Source organism: Ursus americanus, chromosome 12, assembly GCF_024610735.1.
Source record: "Ursus americanus isolate L20-20 chromosome 12, mUrsAme1.1.p, whole genome shotgun sequence".
NCBI lineage: Eukaryota > Metazoa > Chordata > Mammalia > Carnivora > Ursidae > Ursus > Ursus americanus.
Genome location: NC_142138.1, coordinates 53,215,570 through 53,233,918, shown reverse-complemented (window position 1 = coordinate 53,233,918; position 18,349 = coordinate 53,215,570). Strand labels below are relative to the sequence as shown.

Below are 18,349 nucleotides of genomic sequence, written 5' to 3'. Positions count from 1 at the left end.
ATTTTCTACTGTTCTGCTTACAAATTCACTGATTTATGCTTATTTTTATTTCCTTTATCTGCTTCCTCTGCATTTAATTTGCTCTTTTCTAGTTCCTTACAGTAGAAAGTTGAATCATCAATTTGTGATTTTTCTTCTTTTTTAATATAAGCAAATTCCCTTTAAACACTCCTTTGGTGTGTTCTACAAATTTTTGATCAATTTTTACTTTCATTCAGTTCAAATACTATCTAATTTCCCTTAAGAATTCTGTCTTGATCCATGTTATTTAGAAATATTATTTAATACTCAGAAATTTAAACATTTTTCAAATATTTCTATTACTGATACCTAATTTAGTTCAACTAAGATCAGAGAACATTATATGATCTGTTAAGGTTTTGAACTTGCTAATGTTTTATGGTATCAAATGTGTTCACTGTTATTTAGTTCTTGGGATGGAAAGGACAGAAAATCTTCCAATTTGTATCCATAAAGACATATGCATACAGTTCAAAAGCAAAAAGTATATTAGGATAGTAAAATTTCATGTAGAGCAATTGTGGAAAAAACTCTAAAAATGTTCCTTTCGGGAGGGCAATATGAAAACATAGCTGCAAAACACTGGATTAGAAGTGTTCCACTATTTTATTTTCATTCAAATTGTGATATATGTCATACAGAAAAATGTAAAACAAAAAACAAAACAAAACAAAAATAAAAGGCCCCATGTCCCAAGATCCAGATTTAACAGATGGTGACATTTTACCAAATACTCCTCAAATAACTTTTTAAAAGAAATATACAATATATACAGAACTGCCCAACTCAAACCTCAATCTTTCCCTTCCTTTTCTTACACAGCAAGATAATAACTGTCTCCATAAATAATTTTAATGGTATCTTGTGTATCTTTTTCTAAGCTCTGAGAAGTTTCATACAATAAATTAATCTCTTACTCAGACTTTCTTAAGATTTTCAAATATCCTGGTATATCAGTGCTTTATCATAATTTGAAAAAAAAATTCTTCTTATGTACTCAAATACCCCTTCTCATTGTCAGCTGATGCAGTTTTTAATGGATATAACCCCTTTAATCAAAGATGTTCTAAAGTGTTGTTTGATCCCCTAGCTTTACCCCCAAGGTATTAAAGCTTATGCTTGTTGGGTAGAGGGTCTTCCTTTCCCAGTTTTGTTTTTTTCAAAATTTAGTGAGTTTGAACTGTTTATTTTAGATTACCTTACTGGCCTTTACATGAATACTATACCTCTACAACAGTTTGCTTTCAGGAAATGTCAGCGTAGGATATATAGTAGCTTAAGTTCTTGAAGTGAGACACTATTCCTCCTGAGATCATCAGTTCTCTTAAGTGCCTAACACATGTGGTTGGCTCTCATCTCTCCTAAACAATCATACTAAGGTCAATATTTTTTGTTTTATATGCATTAATAAGTTATAGATATAATAAAAGTATCTCATTAACTTACAGCTAAAGTTAAAAAAAAAAACCCTCTTCCATTACTCGTAATGGGAAGTGCTCTCTTCTCATAGAATGGTTAAGATCAAATTGCTATAAGCACTCAGTACACTGCCTTTTGAATTTTAGATGATTAATATTTTCCCTTACTTCTTTTAAAAGCCTTGATATCTCTTGATACAGATTTTAAAAGAGTCTCATTTGCATAGCAAATACTTTCCAAATCATCAAAGCAGCAACTTGAATGTTACTGCCTTTTGTTTAATTTACCTTATCAGGATTATGCTGATTCTATTCATGTTACTAAAGTAGGAGGCAGAGCCATACTAGGTTGGGATGAAGAGCACTTGCATTATTCTGAGTGACTCCTTAAATTTTACACCATATTTGCCTCACTTGCCTCATTCTATTCCCAGCCCTTGGAGAAGGCATAAGTGGAAAACCACCATGTGGAAATATGAGTTTTATATATTATACACTGTAGCAAAACATTTTTTGGCTGTATAGTACCTACTTTCTCTCTTGATTTCACAGCTCTATGCTTTTCCTTTGGAGAACAAGTTCTTTAAACTCTCACTTCACGTGGTTTATATGAAACTTCACTCCTTATATTTTAAGGGTGACATAGATGACCCATAGTTGGTCTCTAAGAGTGACAAATCCCTCCAACAAAAGGAAAAAGTACTTATTTCAAGTTTATTTCATTTAAAGTAACTAAAAAATTCCATGATACACTAGCTATTAGGGCTTTTGCTACAGGTTTAAATTATTAGTACTTCTCCATGATGAATTTTTCTAAAAACTAACTGAAAATCATCAGGATAATGGTTAGCAGATCTAGGCATAGTTCTATCTAGTTAAAAAAAAAAAAAAAAAAGAAATGTGTACAAGAACTGGAAATCTTTCTAACTGGACCTATTTGGGTCATACGCTCAATTTATGAAATAGAGTGGAATGGTTGTGGGGTATCCACGAATAGGTTAATTCCTAGACACCGATGTTCTTACAGTTGTCAAAGTCTCATGGTCCAACTATGGCAAGGAAGTGTGGGGGCCAAGGATAGGCAGTCCCAAAGTGCCACTCTGGCATAGTGATTACTAAGAATGTTCTTCCCCTTCCCACCTTGTCTCCAGAAAGCAGGAAATAAAACTCCCACGTGAAAGGCACTCTCCCTAAGATATCCTTATCAGAAGACAGGGAATTCAAAGGTAAGAAAGTTGTATAAACAAGCCTTGATACTTTTAGTAATTTACAACCAGAGCCCAAATTCTGTTTAGAATCCTTTACTATTTAAAGCTTCAAAACCTAAGTTTTCTTTCTCTTGACAATGTCTCTTTGTGTTGAAGTAGGCAGTTAGGTTCTAACAAAATACATGAAGGCCAGCAAGAAGGAAGTTATGGCCAGCTACTGGGGAAGTCAGAGGCCTATCCTATTCCACAAGAAACCTGATCAAACCAGACAGGCCCAACATGATGGATGCATTGACAGGAAACCCCTGACCAAATTAGGAAGAAAAACTACAAAACCCTGTTTCCTGCCCCGAGTAAGAAATATTCCACCCTCTAGTTAACTGTCAATAAAAGATAGAAACACAACCTTCAGGGCATGTAGCCCTCTCTTGAGCTCACTTGCCCTATCTCTAGAGTGTACTGTTCACTTTAATAAAATTTCTCGCTTGTGTCACTTATCCACTGTGTTTTGAGTGTCTCCTTGAATTTTTCTCAAGAAAAGACAGAGAACTTTTGATGACTCCGTCAGGATGGGCTGGGTTGAGGAGCCAGGACTCAGGGTCTCTGCAGTTCACCTGGCAACATCTGCCTAAAATGTATAAAAGCATAGAACTTGGACATTTCTTTGAGACTTAATGCTATTATTAGGCTTTCATGTACATTTAATTATAATTTGTTTTTTCCTACTATTAATCTGTCTCATGTCAATTTAATTCTTAGACTAGTCAGAAGAATCTTGAAGGAAATTTTTTTCCTTCCCAACAGTTGGCTAGTTGGCAGGATAAACTTTAACTGGCTAAATATCGTACATCCTGCTGTACCTGAGAAATTCTGGGACATCTGACAAACAGCTGCAAAGGTAAGATTTCTTACCATGTCAGCCTCTTGGAATATGTCTGCAAGATCTGATGGAGCAAGAGTGGTGAGAGTCCTTTTTCTTTCTAAATTTAGATTAGCAGGAGAAAATATTTTTGGAAACAGTTCCATGGGCTCAGCATCTCTGATAAATTCAGTAGAGTACTCTTCATTTTTTTAACCCATTTCCTCCCAGAGATGGTCATTATTTTGTCTTTTGTGTTGTTATACAAGGGAATTACTATAGGGAAATACCAGCATAAGCCTTTATAAGCCTGCTATTCAGACTAACATTATAGACTGTTTGAACATTCACAGTTCTCATCAGACTGGCCCATGTTTCAACAAACTTTGCTGTGGGTCCCACACATAAAATCTGCATAAGGTTTTTTCCTTTTGTCTTGAGGACTTACTCTATTCTCGCTGGTCTCTACCACACAGACAATGTACTTACTGGGTTACACCTTGGAAGCCAAATAAGAGTGCGGTTCTGAGACATAAAGTTGCTAACAGCACTCTCTGTCTAGCCATGACAACCCTCAGAAAGGTTAAGTCATAAGAAGTCCCAGCCCATAAGGGGCTTTTGTGCTCTTAACCTTTGTTGCTTGTTATTGCTGAAATGCCCCATTCCAGTAGCACTGGTATCACAGATTAGTAGGTCTGTGACTGGAGGCATTTCAGGTTTCTGGGGGCGATCAAAGACACTGTTTTCACTAAAGCATCCTTACTGCCTGTGTAACAAAGGCGTTTGCGTTATTAGACTATTTTTGGGAGTAAACTTTTGGATCATGGGGACTGTATCATCTATGCCCTCTCCAGGGATGCCTCTTGGATCCATGGTCTATGCCTAGAAAGTGTCTCTGGGTCCTTCCAAAAAAAGGCCTATTGGTTTGAGTTGCTATTAAAATTAGTAAGAGCCTACTCATCAATGATCGGACAAAAAATCTTTTAAATTGGCTACATTTCAAAGGAAAAAAAAAATCCTTATACAAGGTGAAAGAACAGAAGTTACACTTAAGACAAAAATTGAAGTCCACATCCAAGGTAAATTCCCCTTCTTAAAAACCAGCTCCATCTGCCTGTTTTAACTAACCCTTCCTTATAAGATTTACAGAGAGCACTGCAGCCTAAACTCTAGAGTCAAAGTATATAGGTTACTCATATAAATGCTAAAACCCATGAAGTGAATTTAACAGAAGCACTGAAGACAAGTGATAGGGCTCACTTTGCTATTTCTCACAACTCCTACTTTCTAAAGCTCTACAGTCAGGCTCTGCCAGCTTTAGGCATTCTTATGCCATGTCCTTTGCAGATGTAACCTGGATGCCCCCCCCACCCCGCCAAACCAAGGAGGAAAAAAATTTTCATGTCCCTTGGATAGCAGCAAATCTTATAAATTATGAAGCCTGATTTTACCTTCACTTTCAGAAGATCCCGCCAAATTTAAAGAGAAATTGGAAAGATTAGTAGCCATTCACATCCTCCCCACTAAAAAAGAAACAGATGACCATAATTCTTCCTGGCCCTCCTACAAATGAACAGAAGGCTGATATTCAGGGGCTAACAGAAGCCAAGATTGAATGCAAAGACTTTTGTTAAATGATTTATACTTCATTTTCCAAAGATATAAATCTTTTTTTTTTTTTTAAAGATTTTATTTTATTCGACAGAGATAGAGACAGCCAGCGAGAGAGGGAACACAAGCAGGGGGAGTGGGAGAGGAAGAAGCAGGCTCCCAGCTGAGGAGCCCGATGTGGGGCTCGATCCTGGAATGCCGGGATCACGCCCTGAGCCGAAGGCAGACGCTTAACCGCTGTGCCACCCAGGAGCCCCAAAAGATATAAATCTTCTGATTCCCACTTTAGCTGGAAATCTCCCTGATCTAAAGGGGCAAGTTTAGTTAAAAAGGCTGATCAATCTCTTGATATTCAGGTTGTAATTCAGTTCTTTCTGGGAATTAGCAAAAACTTTGCCTGGCAAATCTCTACAAAACAAGAAATGCAATTCTAGAAGCAGCCCCCCCATCTCTACCAATCTCAAAACCTCACCTATTCTTCTCAAAATGCTCATAGGTATTATAAAAAAATCAGGATACTGAAACAGAATTGTCCTACACTTAAGAAAAGGGAGGTAAATTTTAAATAGCAATTACCCTGCAATTCTTTGGGGAAAAAAAACAAAAACAAAAACCTTACATTTCTTTCTCTGTCCTTTAAAGTTATAAATCTTCTATCTCTGAAGTGTAAACACAGCCCACAACTGCCCGAGTAAAGGGAAAAAAGAAGTAGGTCTTTTTAAATACAAACTGCAAAAGGGTTTTCTTGCCCCTTTTCTCTTCAAATATTAATAATGGTAAGGTTTCTGCATCTGTCAGTTATGTCTCTATTGTGGATATATGGCATCTTCTACCTCCAGTTAGAATTGCTAAACTTAATTTGTAAAAGAGCTCTACTTGATTGGCTTAAAGAAAATTAAGCACTTATGTAAGTTTTGTACTCATAAAAATTCTCAATAAAAAAAAAACTCAATCCACATGAATTTCAAGTTCATGTGAACTGGGAAAATATTCAGTATTAAAGCTAACTTAAGGCTGTTAAGAAATTATGAATTATGTTTCATGTCAATTTAATTCTCAGACCAGCTAGAAGAACCTTGAATAATCGAGGCAGTTTTTGCTCCCTTAGAAGCAATAGAAGTGCTCATCACGGTAGAAAGATGACTGAAGTCTTGTCTAAGACATCAAAATCTTTATATCACCCGGAATTGGTGTTGAGTTGAGAACCACGACAACCACTACTACAAGAGCTAATATTTATTGAGAACTTGACTACACACACACACACACACACACACACACACACGACTTGTTTTAACTATTTTATATTCATCAAATCATCTTTACAACAACCCTATGATAAGTATTCATTATCTCCATGGAAACTGATAGGACCCGCCCAAGGCCATAAAGCAATTACAGCTTAGAAACAAGATCTGATGTCAGAATCTACACCTATAAAACCACAGTAATACACTAAGTTTCAGTAAATTAGGCTGAATTTCCTGTCACTGTAGAAAGACGTGACTCAAGAGTTCTATAAATTGATTTTTTAAAATATTGCTTTTTGCATATCTAACAGAATTACATGTTCTAAGGAATAATTTTACTTAGATCTTGGCTCATTATTCCTGTCATAATTCTTAATAATTTCAAAATCCACTTAGATGGTCTTTTAATACTCAAGTTTCTCAATTTCTTTCATTCATCTCTTTCCATGACCCTGTTTTCACTCAACTATCATGTTCACATCCTAGAACTTACAGTCACTAATTATTGTATTCTCTCTGCCTTTGTCAGTTTGTCACTTATTCTCTTATTTCAACCTCCCAAATTTCTACTTCCTACCTCTAGTAAATAATGCAATCTATAATTGATCATACCATTTTTCCATTGTTTCTCAACTTCCATTTTCTCACTTTGCTCTTCACCCAGATCTCAATGTCTTTTCTTTATAATCATTCCCTTGAATATACCAACACCTTTTCCTTTCTCCCATTTTGCTGTATTCATCTAGGAGAATTCCAACTCTGATTAAATTCAACTCTTGTCTACTCAGTGATAGCACCAAGGCTAAATGTAACTGGAGAAAAACACAAAATCATTTGATTAGTCTCACTTAAATTAACAGACTTCAACTGACCACTTTAAGTACTGTCTAGCCATCCTTCTAAGAATCTATTCACTCTGCCACTTTCCTAAGTGTCTATTTTACACCTTCTTTTATTTCCTCGACCCAGTACTCTTTCCCTCTGTGACCTTGCTTCCTATTTCACTGAAAAAATATAATACAACTTTTACATGCTGCTCCTATATATCTAGTAAACTACAAATATCTAGACCTACAGAATCCATCCTTTCTCCCTTTGCTATTAATGAGCTGTTTACACGCCCATCTTTAAAACTACCTCTTCTGTATACCGTATCTGTAGCTCTAACAATAACCCTCTCCTTCCTGCACCATATTTGTTTTTTCCTCTGCTGGATTAGTCCTACTGGATTAGTCCATACAAACCTGCTATATCTTCAATCAAAATCAGAATCACAAACCTTCTTGATACTATATCCCCCTGCATTAACAGCCCATTTCTCTATCCCGTTGAAAGCAAGACTCTCTAACAGTTGTCTTCAATTTGCACTATATTATATTTCTCTCTACCACTCTCTTTAATACCTCCTCTCATTTCTTCCATTCATCAGATCAGTTTGTCAAGGAGAGATCTGTCAAGAACAGATCTGCTACATTTTACCGCCCCGTCCTACCTGAGATATTTTCTTCATTTGGTTTCTACCTATTCTTTATATACCTGACATCTAAAAATGAGCATGTTCAAGGCTTCACTTCTCCATACTTCTAATTCGTATCTTTAAAATTCCCATTTTCCTTATTTCACAATGCTGTGAGGAAAAAGCTGTGATTCACAATAGCATTCCAACAAAGACCAAGTCTTTGGGCATTGATTCTGGTGAAGTTATTATTATATACTCACAAGACAGTATTAGTAAGAACAAATTAAATATATTGAAGTTTTCTTATTAACACACAGCTGAAGCCAGTTTCACTAAGATAATCCAATACTTTTGTATTGGAAACACTGACACCCTTATGTGATAATCTCATCGATTTGGGGGCACCAAAATAAAATCAGGGTAAGAATACAAATTTCCTAAAGTTGGGAAAATCTCCCACTACTAAAAAAATGAAATGAATAACAACAAAAAACAACAAAACTTATAGCCAGACAAACAAAACCACTCCTAAAATAATTACAAGAGATAAGAAATAATATTACTATTAAAAAAAGTATGTTTAAGTGCATTGGTATCCAAGTAAGAATGAAAAAAGGGCAGTATCTGTAATCATTAAAGAAAATTTCTATTTACTATTGTAAAATTACCTTCAAAATTTTATGTAATTATCAAATTACATTTTCCAAATGTATTGAACATAAAAAAATTAAGAATACTATTTTATTGGAAAGAAAATAATTTATTATATATGAGGAAGATGATTAAAATACATGTAATATATCTCCAATATACTGATTTAAATGCATATAGATTTAATTTTTAAATATACTTTAAAAGCTGTTACGCACAGTTCCATAGCCCAGGTGTCAATTTCTTCTCCTTAAAGTTGAAAAGCAGTTGGAAGACATGGAATCAAAAGGAACCTAAAACACCATAAGAGTTCATTAAAAATAATTATGATTATAAAACAGTTCATTAGTTTTAAAATTACTAAAAGCTAACACATTCATATTTAGAAAATTAGTGAATCATGTCAGTACTACAAATTTTTAATTGTCTAAATAAACAGCTTATATAGAAACTGATTTATAACATTAAAAAAAACATTCTGTCTCTACAAAAAATAGCAATTTCAATATCTGTAACTTTTTGTACTTTTGAGTACAAATAATTATTAATAGAATTTTGAATTGTTTTCCTAGTACTAGCAATAGAAGGATCTGCAAGAAATGTAGAGGCTCCAATTCTTGATTTTCCTACTTACAGAAGGGTGGATGGCTAGGTTGGTATTGAGCACCTAACCATTTTAATCTAAGAAACTAGTATCCAAACTGGTCAGCCCTTGGAACTACTAAAGACACCTTTCAAATTAGATTCTTGGTCCCATTCCCAAAAATTCTGACTTATTAGTTTTAGGAGAGAGTCCAGGAATCTTTCAATGTAAAAATCCTTCCTCAGTGGTTCTCAACCTCACTCACATATTAGGAGGTTTGAAAAATTCCAGTATGTATGCTGTGTGCTAGACCAATTAAATCAAAATGCGGAGAAACCAAGGCATGAGTACATTTCAGCTTTTTTTTTTTTCTTCATCAGATTTTTTTTAAATTTCCCAGGCAATTCCAAAATGTGGCCAAGATTAAGAACCACCTTCTGGGTAATTCTGGTTATCAAACAGCCTGGAAACCACTATTACTACATATACCTACCAGATTGTTTCTTTTCACTTAATGTGCTACCCTGAGTCAACATTAAGTCTTCTTCCCTCTGTTCCTCTTTTCTCATTCCTTTTGTTTTGTTTAGAAAAAAAAAGAGGAAAAAAAATACTTCTACTTGCTATCTATCTCAAAGGAAATATGAATAATAAAACCTCAGATGTGAGGTCTGCTACTCTTACTTGGAATTTCAGTTATTTTAATTTTCAATATATATATTTCTTTAATCGCAAAAAATGCTTTCCCCAAACAAATTTTACAATACATTTTAGAGAACACCTAAACCAGATATATCATAAAACAGAAAGCATATGCTATTGAACTAGGTTTAGGAAATATATAAATATAAGAAACAAAACGAAATTCTGTGTTGAAACAGATGCATACATTCTCCAAGTAAATAAGTTGACCTGATTCACTAACTTTCCCTAGAAAAATTACATAACCTCAAGAACAGCACAGAAAATTCAGCAACAGATCTAAAAAACATGTAAGGGATTTGTCCAATCAACATTGATTATTTTAGAAATATCTCATTTGAATAAATCATAAAAAATTATTGCTTCATCTGAATCAATGGGTAGGAGAGGGACAAAACATTTCTAGGAAAAACAGAAAACACTGCCCCAAAAAGGATACAACAAGAAAGGATACACTTTGTATGACAGTAATACAGCAGTATTTACGCAGGAGTGCTTCTAAAGAAGAACAGCAGAATGCAGTTTAATTTTTTTTCTCAGTTTTCACATTAGATTTATAAATAAATGATTTTTTAAACACACACTGAAAATTGTTACTTTTTAACTGTTCCACTAAGGTATTTGTAAAAATTTTGACTACATTAGTATAGATACTTCAGAAAATTCAAATATTCAAGGCATTTTGCAAAAGGAATAAACATTAAGCAAAAATTTCCCTTATTTAGTTATATGATTTTTTCAGCTTAACACCAGTAAAGTAGACTGAGTTACTTCATCTTATTCCAAACATAAAGGCAGAAAGATTTAAAATAAAACAAAAAAGAATATATTTCCACTCAAGTTTCTTAAATCAAACAATATAACACAAACTCTGAAGTTTAAAATGGTTAATTCTATCATTTTTAATCATTAAATTACTGAAGTATGCATTAAAATTACTTGTTTGAAAGGCAAAACATTTCATTCCACAAAAAATATGTAAATAGTACTGTGACATGTGTCATCAGTAATGCAAATTCACAGGCCCCATTAAGAGTGACCAATTTATCTTGGCTTGGTGGACACTTTCCCAGTCTCAGCACAGGAAAATTGGCATGGTTGACTACACAAGGCTCCTACTCCAGACCTACTGAATCAGAAACTCTAGGTGAGGGTGAACGGAAGCTTAGCTAACTGTTTTATCAGCTGTTCAGGTGACTGTAATACATGTTAAAGTTTAAGAACCAGTGCTTTCCTGTAGGTTGAAAAAGTTTTAAGACAAAGACATACTTCCCTCATAAATTCATTCTCCAAACTTAATTTTACATACAGATGGGCTTTATTCTGTAGCTATAATTTTGAAATTTATTGGCAATTAACTGCAAAGACAGTGACGCACACAGAGTGATAGAGATATGGATGGATAGATGGATCAACTGATCAATTATCCTTTAAAAACCTTAGGAGATACCTGAATTATCACTCTAGCAGGATTTTATACTTTCTTTATCTCAAGAAAGTCTTGTTCTTTTATTATGTTATATCCACACTTACCTTTTTTAATTTTTAACACTTCCTTTTTCCTTCTTTAGAATCTTGTTTTGGTCTAGCAGATCGAGCAAATTGCTAATATTTAAAAATTAAGGTTTCTTACACAAACAGGACAGTAGTCTTCTCTAAATAATTAAGAACTTCTTAAATTTTAAAAACTGTACTCCTACCCTACATTATCTCTTATAGTTGTCTTCCTACTCTCAGCCATCTGTCAATTTTTTTTTCTTTTTGCGTGCCTTCTATCTGCTGCCCATGGTTTGCAAAAGTAAAAAATTTACCTTTTCTTTATAAACATTATTTTTTATACCTGGATCTTCACTCCACCTATCCCACTGATTTCTGGTTTGCAAAATGCATTAACTACTAAAAGCAGAATGTTTTAATCAATGATATAGTTTGGTTGTTAAAATTTTCAAACAGAAATATGAATTATACTATAATAAAATATAAAAGAGTAAAACTATAATGAATCATATCTTTTTTTAATGACTCCAAGTGTATTTGTAGATACTGTAATATTTCAGGTTTAACCTAAAAATGTACTCCTGAACTGTATAAATGAAATGTTTAGACATGGCTAAATCTTAATTACCTCATGCTACTGAGGTTCCTTTATTTTTCAATAAAAATCTAAACACCCATGTGACTCAGCTAAGTATGTTCATAACTGAGTATCTCAAGCTAGAATGCCAGTTGTTGAGATTTCTAAAGGATAACTTAAAAATTAGTTTCAAGGGGTGCCTGGGTGGCTCAGTAAGTATCTGCCTTCGGCTTACATCATGATCCCAGGGTCCTGGAATCAAGCTCTGCATGGGGCTCCCTGCTCAGCAGAGAGCCTGCTTCTCCCTCTCCCTCTGTCCCTGCCCTGGTTCTGTCTGTGCTCTGTCTCAAATAAATAAATAAAATCTTTAAAAAAAAAAAAAGTTTCAAGTATACCCTTCTACAAAAAAAAAAAAAAAATTGTCTTTTGAATGGATTATTTAAAGGATACAACCACCATAGGTTTTCCAAAAAGAACATATCCATTAGCTTCCTTTAAGGCTTTTGCTGCTGCTTTTTCATTTGGAAGTCCAATGAAAGCTTGTCCTTTCATGCGACCTTCTTTCATCAAACGTATATCAAACCTAGAAGTCAAGGACGAAAAAGAGGTTTTGATTTGAAGAAAGCAAACAGTTTTGATCAGGGGAATAAAAAATGTGTTTGCTATATCAGAGTAAAAACTATACTGTCTGATTAGAACATTACTCAGACTTTCTAAAATTATGTTTTGTATACTGTTGATTCTAAGTAAGTTTGATAATGAGCTTATATCTATCCTTCTAAAGCTATGGTAAGTGTATTTATATAATTTAAAAATTATAATACTAGAAACTATAAAAGCAAACTTAAATTTTTATTTCATATCTCTATGTCTAAAAAATTTCATACAACCAACTCAGTACCATCTACTCAAGTGACAAAAACCAACTATCTAACCAATAGAAAGGCTGAGAGGAACCACAGAAAGTGACATAGAACTTCAAAGTAGGAAATGACCTTATAGATCATCTAGTCAAATTCATCATTTTACAGGTGACATCTACAGAGAATGAGTGACTTTTTCAAAGTATAAAGATAGCTAAAACTAGAGAAGAAACATAAACCAGATTTTATTCCAAGTGTAATGTTCTATTATTCCATATTTATTTTTCAACATTTTTGGGAAAACGATATTCAAAAATCAGAAAAACCAGACCATAATTTACAACTAAAGTACTTCCTACAATTGCAATAGTGTATACAGAGTGTTAAAAAATGCAGTGGTTTTTTTTAAGTCATACAACTAGTCCCACGGAAGACAATTATTAATTTATCATTTTGATGTATATAGTTTTCTCCATATTCTTCCCCCTCAAATTCTAATTGCAGCAATACTAAAAATAGAGGAAATGGATGTACATAAATATTTATGTACACGAAACATTTCATACATATATTTTTTTTCTGTTTCTTATAATCATGATTCAAAGGCAGCAACAAGAGAAAGGACCAGCATTTTGCATGTGTAGCAAAAGAAACTTTTGGTATACTGAAAAGAAATCTGCCACTAATGAGTATAAATAGGCCAGATAAGACTTTAAAAGATTAAAATAAAACTTAGTTACAGTTACTCCTCCATTTTACCCCCACTCAAAGTCTATCTCTTTACCTTTTCTACTTTTCCCTACTTCTAACTTATATGGCCAAGGGTCTTATATACTTTGGAGCTAACTAATTATGGCATTTTAAAGAATGAAATTCTAATTCTATTAGTTTTTATATCATTTACAAATCATATCCCTTTCTTTTGCTCTCGCAAAACTGGGAGCCTTGTTTAATGCAGTTTAATTTAAAGAAAGGAAGTTACTGCCAAGGTTAAGGATCTGAAAAATTTTGCCAGACTGCTATATATATTCCTGAATGAGTCATTAACACTGTAGTTTTCAAAGTGTAGTCTTTGGACCAGCAGCTTTGGCATCATCCATGAACTTTTTTAGAAATACAAATTCATAGGTTCAAACTAGATGGACCCAGGAAACGGTTTTACTAAGCTCTTCAGGTGATTCTTATGCAGGTTAAAGTTTGAGAGCCACTGGTTTAGAGCTGGAGATTAAGGCTGGAATTTATGCTGTTTGTATAAATAAAGTTTTACTGGAACTCAGCATAAATATTAGTGTGTGTATTGTTTATTCCTGCTTTCATGCTACAAAGATAAAACTGAGTCACTCCAACAGACACTGTATGGCCTGTAATAAAATAAAAATACAAAATGTTTACTATCTGCCCATTTATGAAGAATTCTGACTACTGCTTTAGACATCTAAAAATTATGCAACAGATAAATTTCCTCTTATAGTTTTTTTTTAAAGATTTTTTATTTATTTATTTGACAGTGAAAGACAGCCAGCGAGAGAGGGAACACAAGCAGGGGGAGTGGGAGAGGAAGAAGCAGGCTCCCAGTGGAGCAGGGAGTCTGATGCAGGGCGCGATCCCAGGATTCCAGGATCACACCCTGAGCTGAAGGCAGATGCTTAACGACTGAGCCACCCAGGCACCCCTCCTTTTGTAATTTTTATCGCTAAAGGGAAAGTGCAGGGATTTAAAAAAGGGCTAATTTGTAACAGATAAAACCAAACATAATTTGAGAATATGACTTCCACTTACATTATCCGTTGTGTTTCTGATGAAAAGTCAACATATCTCCCAAAAATAAATTTAAGGTCCTAGAATTTAGTAAGAAAAAGACAAGTAAGAAGGTTCAGGTAAAAAAAAAAAAAAAAAAAAGTAAAATAATAAAGTCAATTTATGAATTTCAATTTACCTTTTCTTGAACATGTTTAGCTAAATTCTTTACATAAATTCTACAGTTTGGTTCACCAGGTTCGTAACTTCTGAAAACTGAAAGTGTTTCCATTTCTTATTTAAAAGCAAAACAAAAGGAGGACATACATTAGGATATTTTCATTAATTTTCTCAAAGAAAAACTATAACAACCTTCAAATACAAGTGTTAAATAGACAGAACAAGCATTATGAGATGTCAAAACCATAACCATTAATTAGCAATGTTATTAATAAAAATACTCTTGAAAAATCTGAATTAAGCTTAAAAATGTCATGCCATCGAGAATAAATAAAATTTGTCCAATAAAGTATCTACTATTGAAGCTCCTTTACGATGAAGTTACCTTATTAAAAAGACTGAAGCAAATAAAAATGTTATCAATCATTTGTATCATTGTCTTGCCTAAAGTCAATTTCCCAAACCACCAGGCACCAACATAGTCAAGCGTAAGAATGAATTATTCAAACCTAATCAAGTATTTCATACAAACTGTGGCTTCTGAATGCCTCTAACACTACTCCTAGTATCAATAATCAGTTCCAGACAACAGATGTTCTATGCAAAAATGCTAGTTGGATGTTTATTTCCATTATGGGAAACAGTATGTTACATGTCAATCCAAAAACCCTAAATAATTTCCTAAAATGTACTAAAACAGGAAAAATTCTTTAGAAGTAAAAAAAAACTATCATATTAGGATATAAAATCTTTAAACAAAGACTTTTAATTACCAAATAATTGAAACTTTTTTTTTTTAAACAACTGCTTTGCATGCCTCTTAAACCCAGGATTGTAATGATATATCCACTGTATTTGGAATACAAAACTCCAGACCACGGGCCACTTGATTTTTTTTAAAATGTTGTATAAAAAGTTTTAGGAATGAAAACAAAAATATTTTTTTCCAATCATAGACAGACTGAAAACACTATATCAAGAGACACTTTCCTCCCTACATAACATGGGTATTAAAACCAAAAGCAGTGATTAAAAACATTAACTGGAAAGAGGTTTTCATAAATACGCCTTAATTAAGGTAAAGAACATGAAGAGATTTGTTGTTTCTGACGCATCAGAGAAATGGAATAAGCACTGGTTTATTTCATGAAATTACCTTCTCTAGAAATTCTGCCTTTTTCCAACTCCCTTCTAGAAATACATTCTGATGGCATTTCATCACAGTCCTCTTTAATCTCTTCTGTGATGTTCAAATTAGGTTTAGGGAAGATTTTTCCAAATCCTACATTGGGCGCATCACCTTCAGTAGCAGGTAAATCTAAAAGTTAACATTAACATCAGCCATTAAAAATTCCTTCCCTTCAAAACAGGTTTTGTTTTCCATTTTTAGTCTTTAAGGTATCTTTTGGCACTAAAACTCTTTAGTGTTTTTCTGTGTGCTTTAGAACAGGGGTAGGCGAACTTTTTCTGTAAAGGGTCAAACAGCAAATATTTTAGGCTTTGCAGGCCATATCGTTTCCGTCATGGCTATTAAACTGCCATTGTAACATGAAAACCGCCAGACAATAGCTAAATAGCCAAATGGTTGCTTTGTGGTGCTACTTATAGGGCCTGCAAAGTGGAAAGAAAATGAATTCATTTTCAATGTATTTAGTCTAAGGTGCCAGAGGGGCACCTCAAAAAGATGAAATGTATTGGGCAAGACAGGCAGAATGTGTGTTGGGGTGGGGGGTCAATAGTGAGTATTTTGTTTAACCTATCCACTTTGAACTATTAATAATTATATTAAAGAAATTTGTAGTTCACTAAATAAATCACATAATTATCAAAGGCATTCTGTAATGGAATGTGGTCATTCAAGATTATTTATACAAAGGGTTTGAAGACTTCACAGTGCTACACCAGAATATTATGAAACAGCCTTTGATCTTCAATCCTATCAAAGAGGATTAAAAGATTAAGATCAGCACATATGCTGAAATCATAAGACAAATGGAAATTTAAGGATACCAAAAGCCTCATTAAACCTTTCCCCACCCTCCCACTAAAAATTAGCGAATTCTACTCTTGGATCCTATAAGCAGTAAAGAAAAACAAGTATTCATACTAAGAAATTACTCAATTAGGATAATTCAAAAACACGGCAAATTTTTAATTTTAGATGTAACAAAATGGATTCCATTTACAAAACATGAATTTTAGCTTCAGCAAAAATTACACTGGCACAGTAAGGATCGGGTTAAATATTCACTAGAAAAATTCTAGTCACACTACCAAAAAATAAACAAAAAACTAAAAAGATATGAAAATGATGCAAAGAACATGCTAAACTTAGGATTATAAAAAGTTTCTTCATAATGCTGAAAAACTGTTGTACAAACAGAACTGTGGCCTGAAAGCATCAATAAGAGAAAAACTTAAGACTGCATCTACTATTACTTCAAAGTTACTACCTGATACTGATGTAAAATGGGAGGACTATCACCCTCTCATACTGGTCTCCACCCTTGAATAAATTAAGCTTAAAAAAGTAAAAATTTGTGTCTAGGTGACTAACATGAAATAAGAAAGAAAAATATACAAGAAGAAAAATATAAATATTGAAACAAAAAAGGAGCTATCTGTGCCCTACCTACTGTTCATTTATTCAACAAACAATAATAGCTAATATTTATACATTTGCACCATGCCAAGCATTTTACTTGGATCATCTTGTTTCTCACTCACAGCCAGTATTTATCATCTACTCTTTGTGATAAGCACTGTGCTCTGGGGCAGGGGTTCTGCATATGCTGCCTCTCTGGAAGAGATTATGATCCAATGGCTGACCCAAGGCCACCCCTAATGCCAGCAGGGCCAGAACAAGAGTACCAATGGAGGCCTCATACCATACATCGAAATACTGTAAAGTTACAAATCAAGTTTAACTGTTAAATAAAATACGTTCTATTCTCCTTAATAATAATAAAAGAAACTATCTGAAAAGGCAATGCATTCTCACTAACCTTGAAAAAGACAGGAATTAAAACCAGTTTCTCCACTCACTATATTTGCAACACTTACTGGAACTCTGATCACATATTCACGCAAATGCTCAAAGATAGATGTGCAAAAATGTATGTTCCAGTAGTTTCTCAGACAGTAAAAAAAAAAAAAAACCAGGAACAGCCTCAACTTCTATCAACAGAGCATGAATAAAGGTTGCTATAACTGTACTATGTAGTATTATGCAGCCATAAAAAAATAAGGTATATATTTTTATGTTGATACAGTAAGCTACTCCCACTAGACTTTAAACTCCTAAAGATCAGAGACCACATCTAACTTGTCCTCTAGTGCCTAGCATAGGGCCTGCTATGCTGTATGCTTTCAATAAGTCAATATTAAGTCAATGGCAAATACTACCTAAAACATGATGCCCATTTAAAACAAGAGGAGAAAATGTGTTTACACATGTATAGGATAAGGTCTGGAAGAATAGCTATATTCCAAATTATTACCAATGGTAGTGAGATAGGGGACAGTGGGGTCTGAGGTGGTAAAACTTAAAATTTTTACTTTATATACTCCTGTTTTGATTACCTTTTCTATAAGTTTGTATTATTCATGAAATTATAATTTAAAAAGGAATGTGTCATTATAGTGTCAAATTAATGCCTAAAATAAATAGAACGAATATCTGTAATTTTAATAAATTGTCTTTAAACTTAAGAACAGTATCTTAGTAATTAATCTT

At 33.6% G+C, this 18,349-nt stretch overlaps 1 protein-coding gene across 13 annotated transcripts in view; it reads right to left on the bottom strand.

The window, feature by feature from the left end:
* The window catches only part of RNPC3 (RNA binding region (RNP1, RRM) containing 3), an 84,693-nt gene that overhangs the window by 51,097 nt on the left and 15,247 nt on the right, over positions 1-18,349 (bottom strand). For 3 of the 13 annotated variants that reach the window (XR_015726379.1, XR_015726380.1, XR_015726378.1), the window contains exons 10-16: positions 15,770-15,931; positions 14,633-14,727; positions 14,476-14,534; positions 12,284-12,416; positions 11,293-11,364; positions 9,554-10,257; positions 8,696-8,770 (exon numbers count right to left, since the gene is read on the bottom strand). Coding sequence is in view for 4 of the 13 variants with exons in the window: in XM_087866139.1 (XP_087722265.1) it covers positions 11,305-11,364; positions 12,284-12,416; positions 14,476-14,534; positions 14,633-14,727; positions 15,770-15,931 (509 nt within the window). In the remaining 9 variants the exon portion in view is untranslated. Of the gene's footprint in view, positions 1-998; positions 10,258-11,292; positions 11,365-12,283; positions 12,417-14,475; positions 14,535-14,632; positions 14,728-15,769; positions 15,932-18,349 lie in introns of those variants that run through there. The other 10 variants (XR_015726375.1, XR_015726377.1, XR_015726374.1 and 7 more) reach the window with 7 other exon arrangements.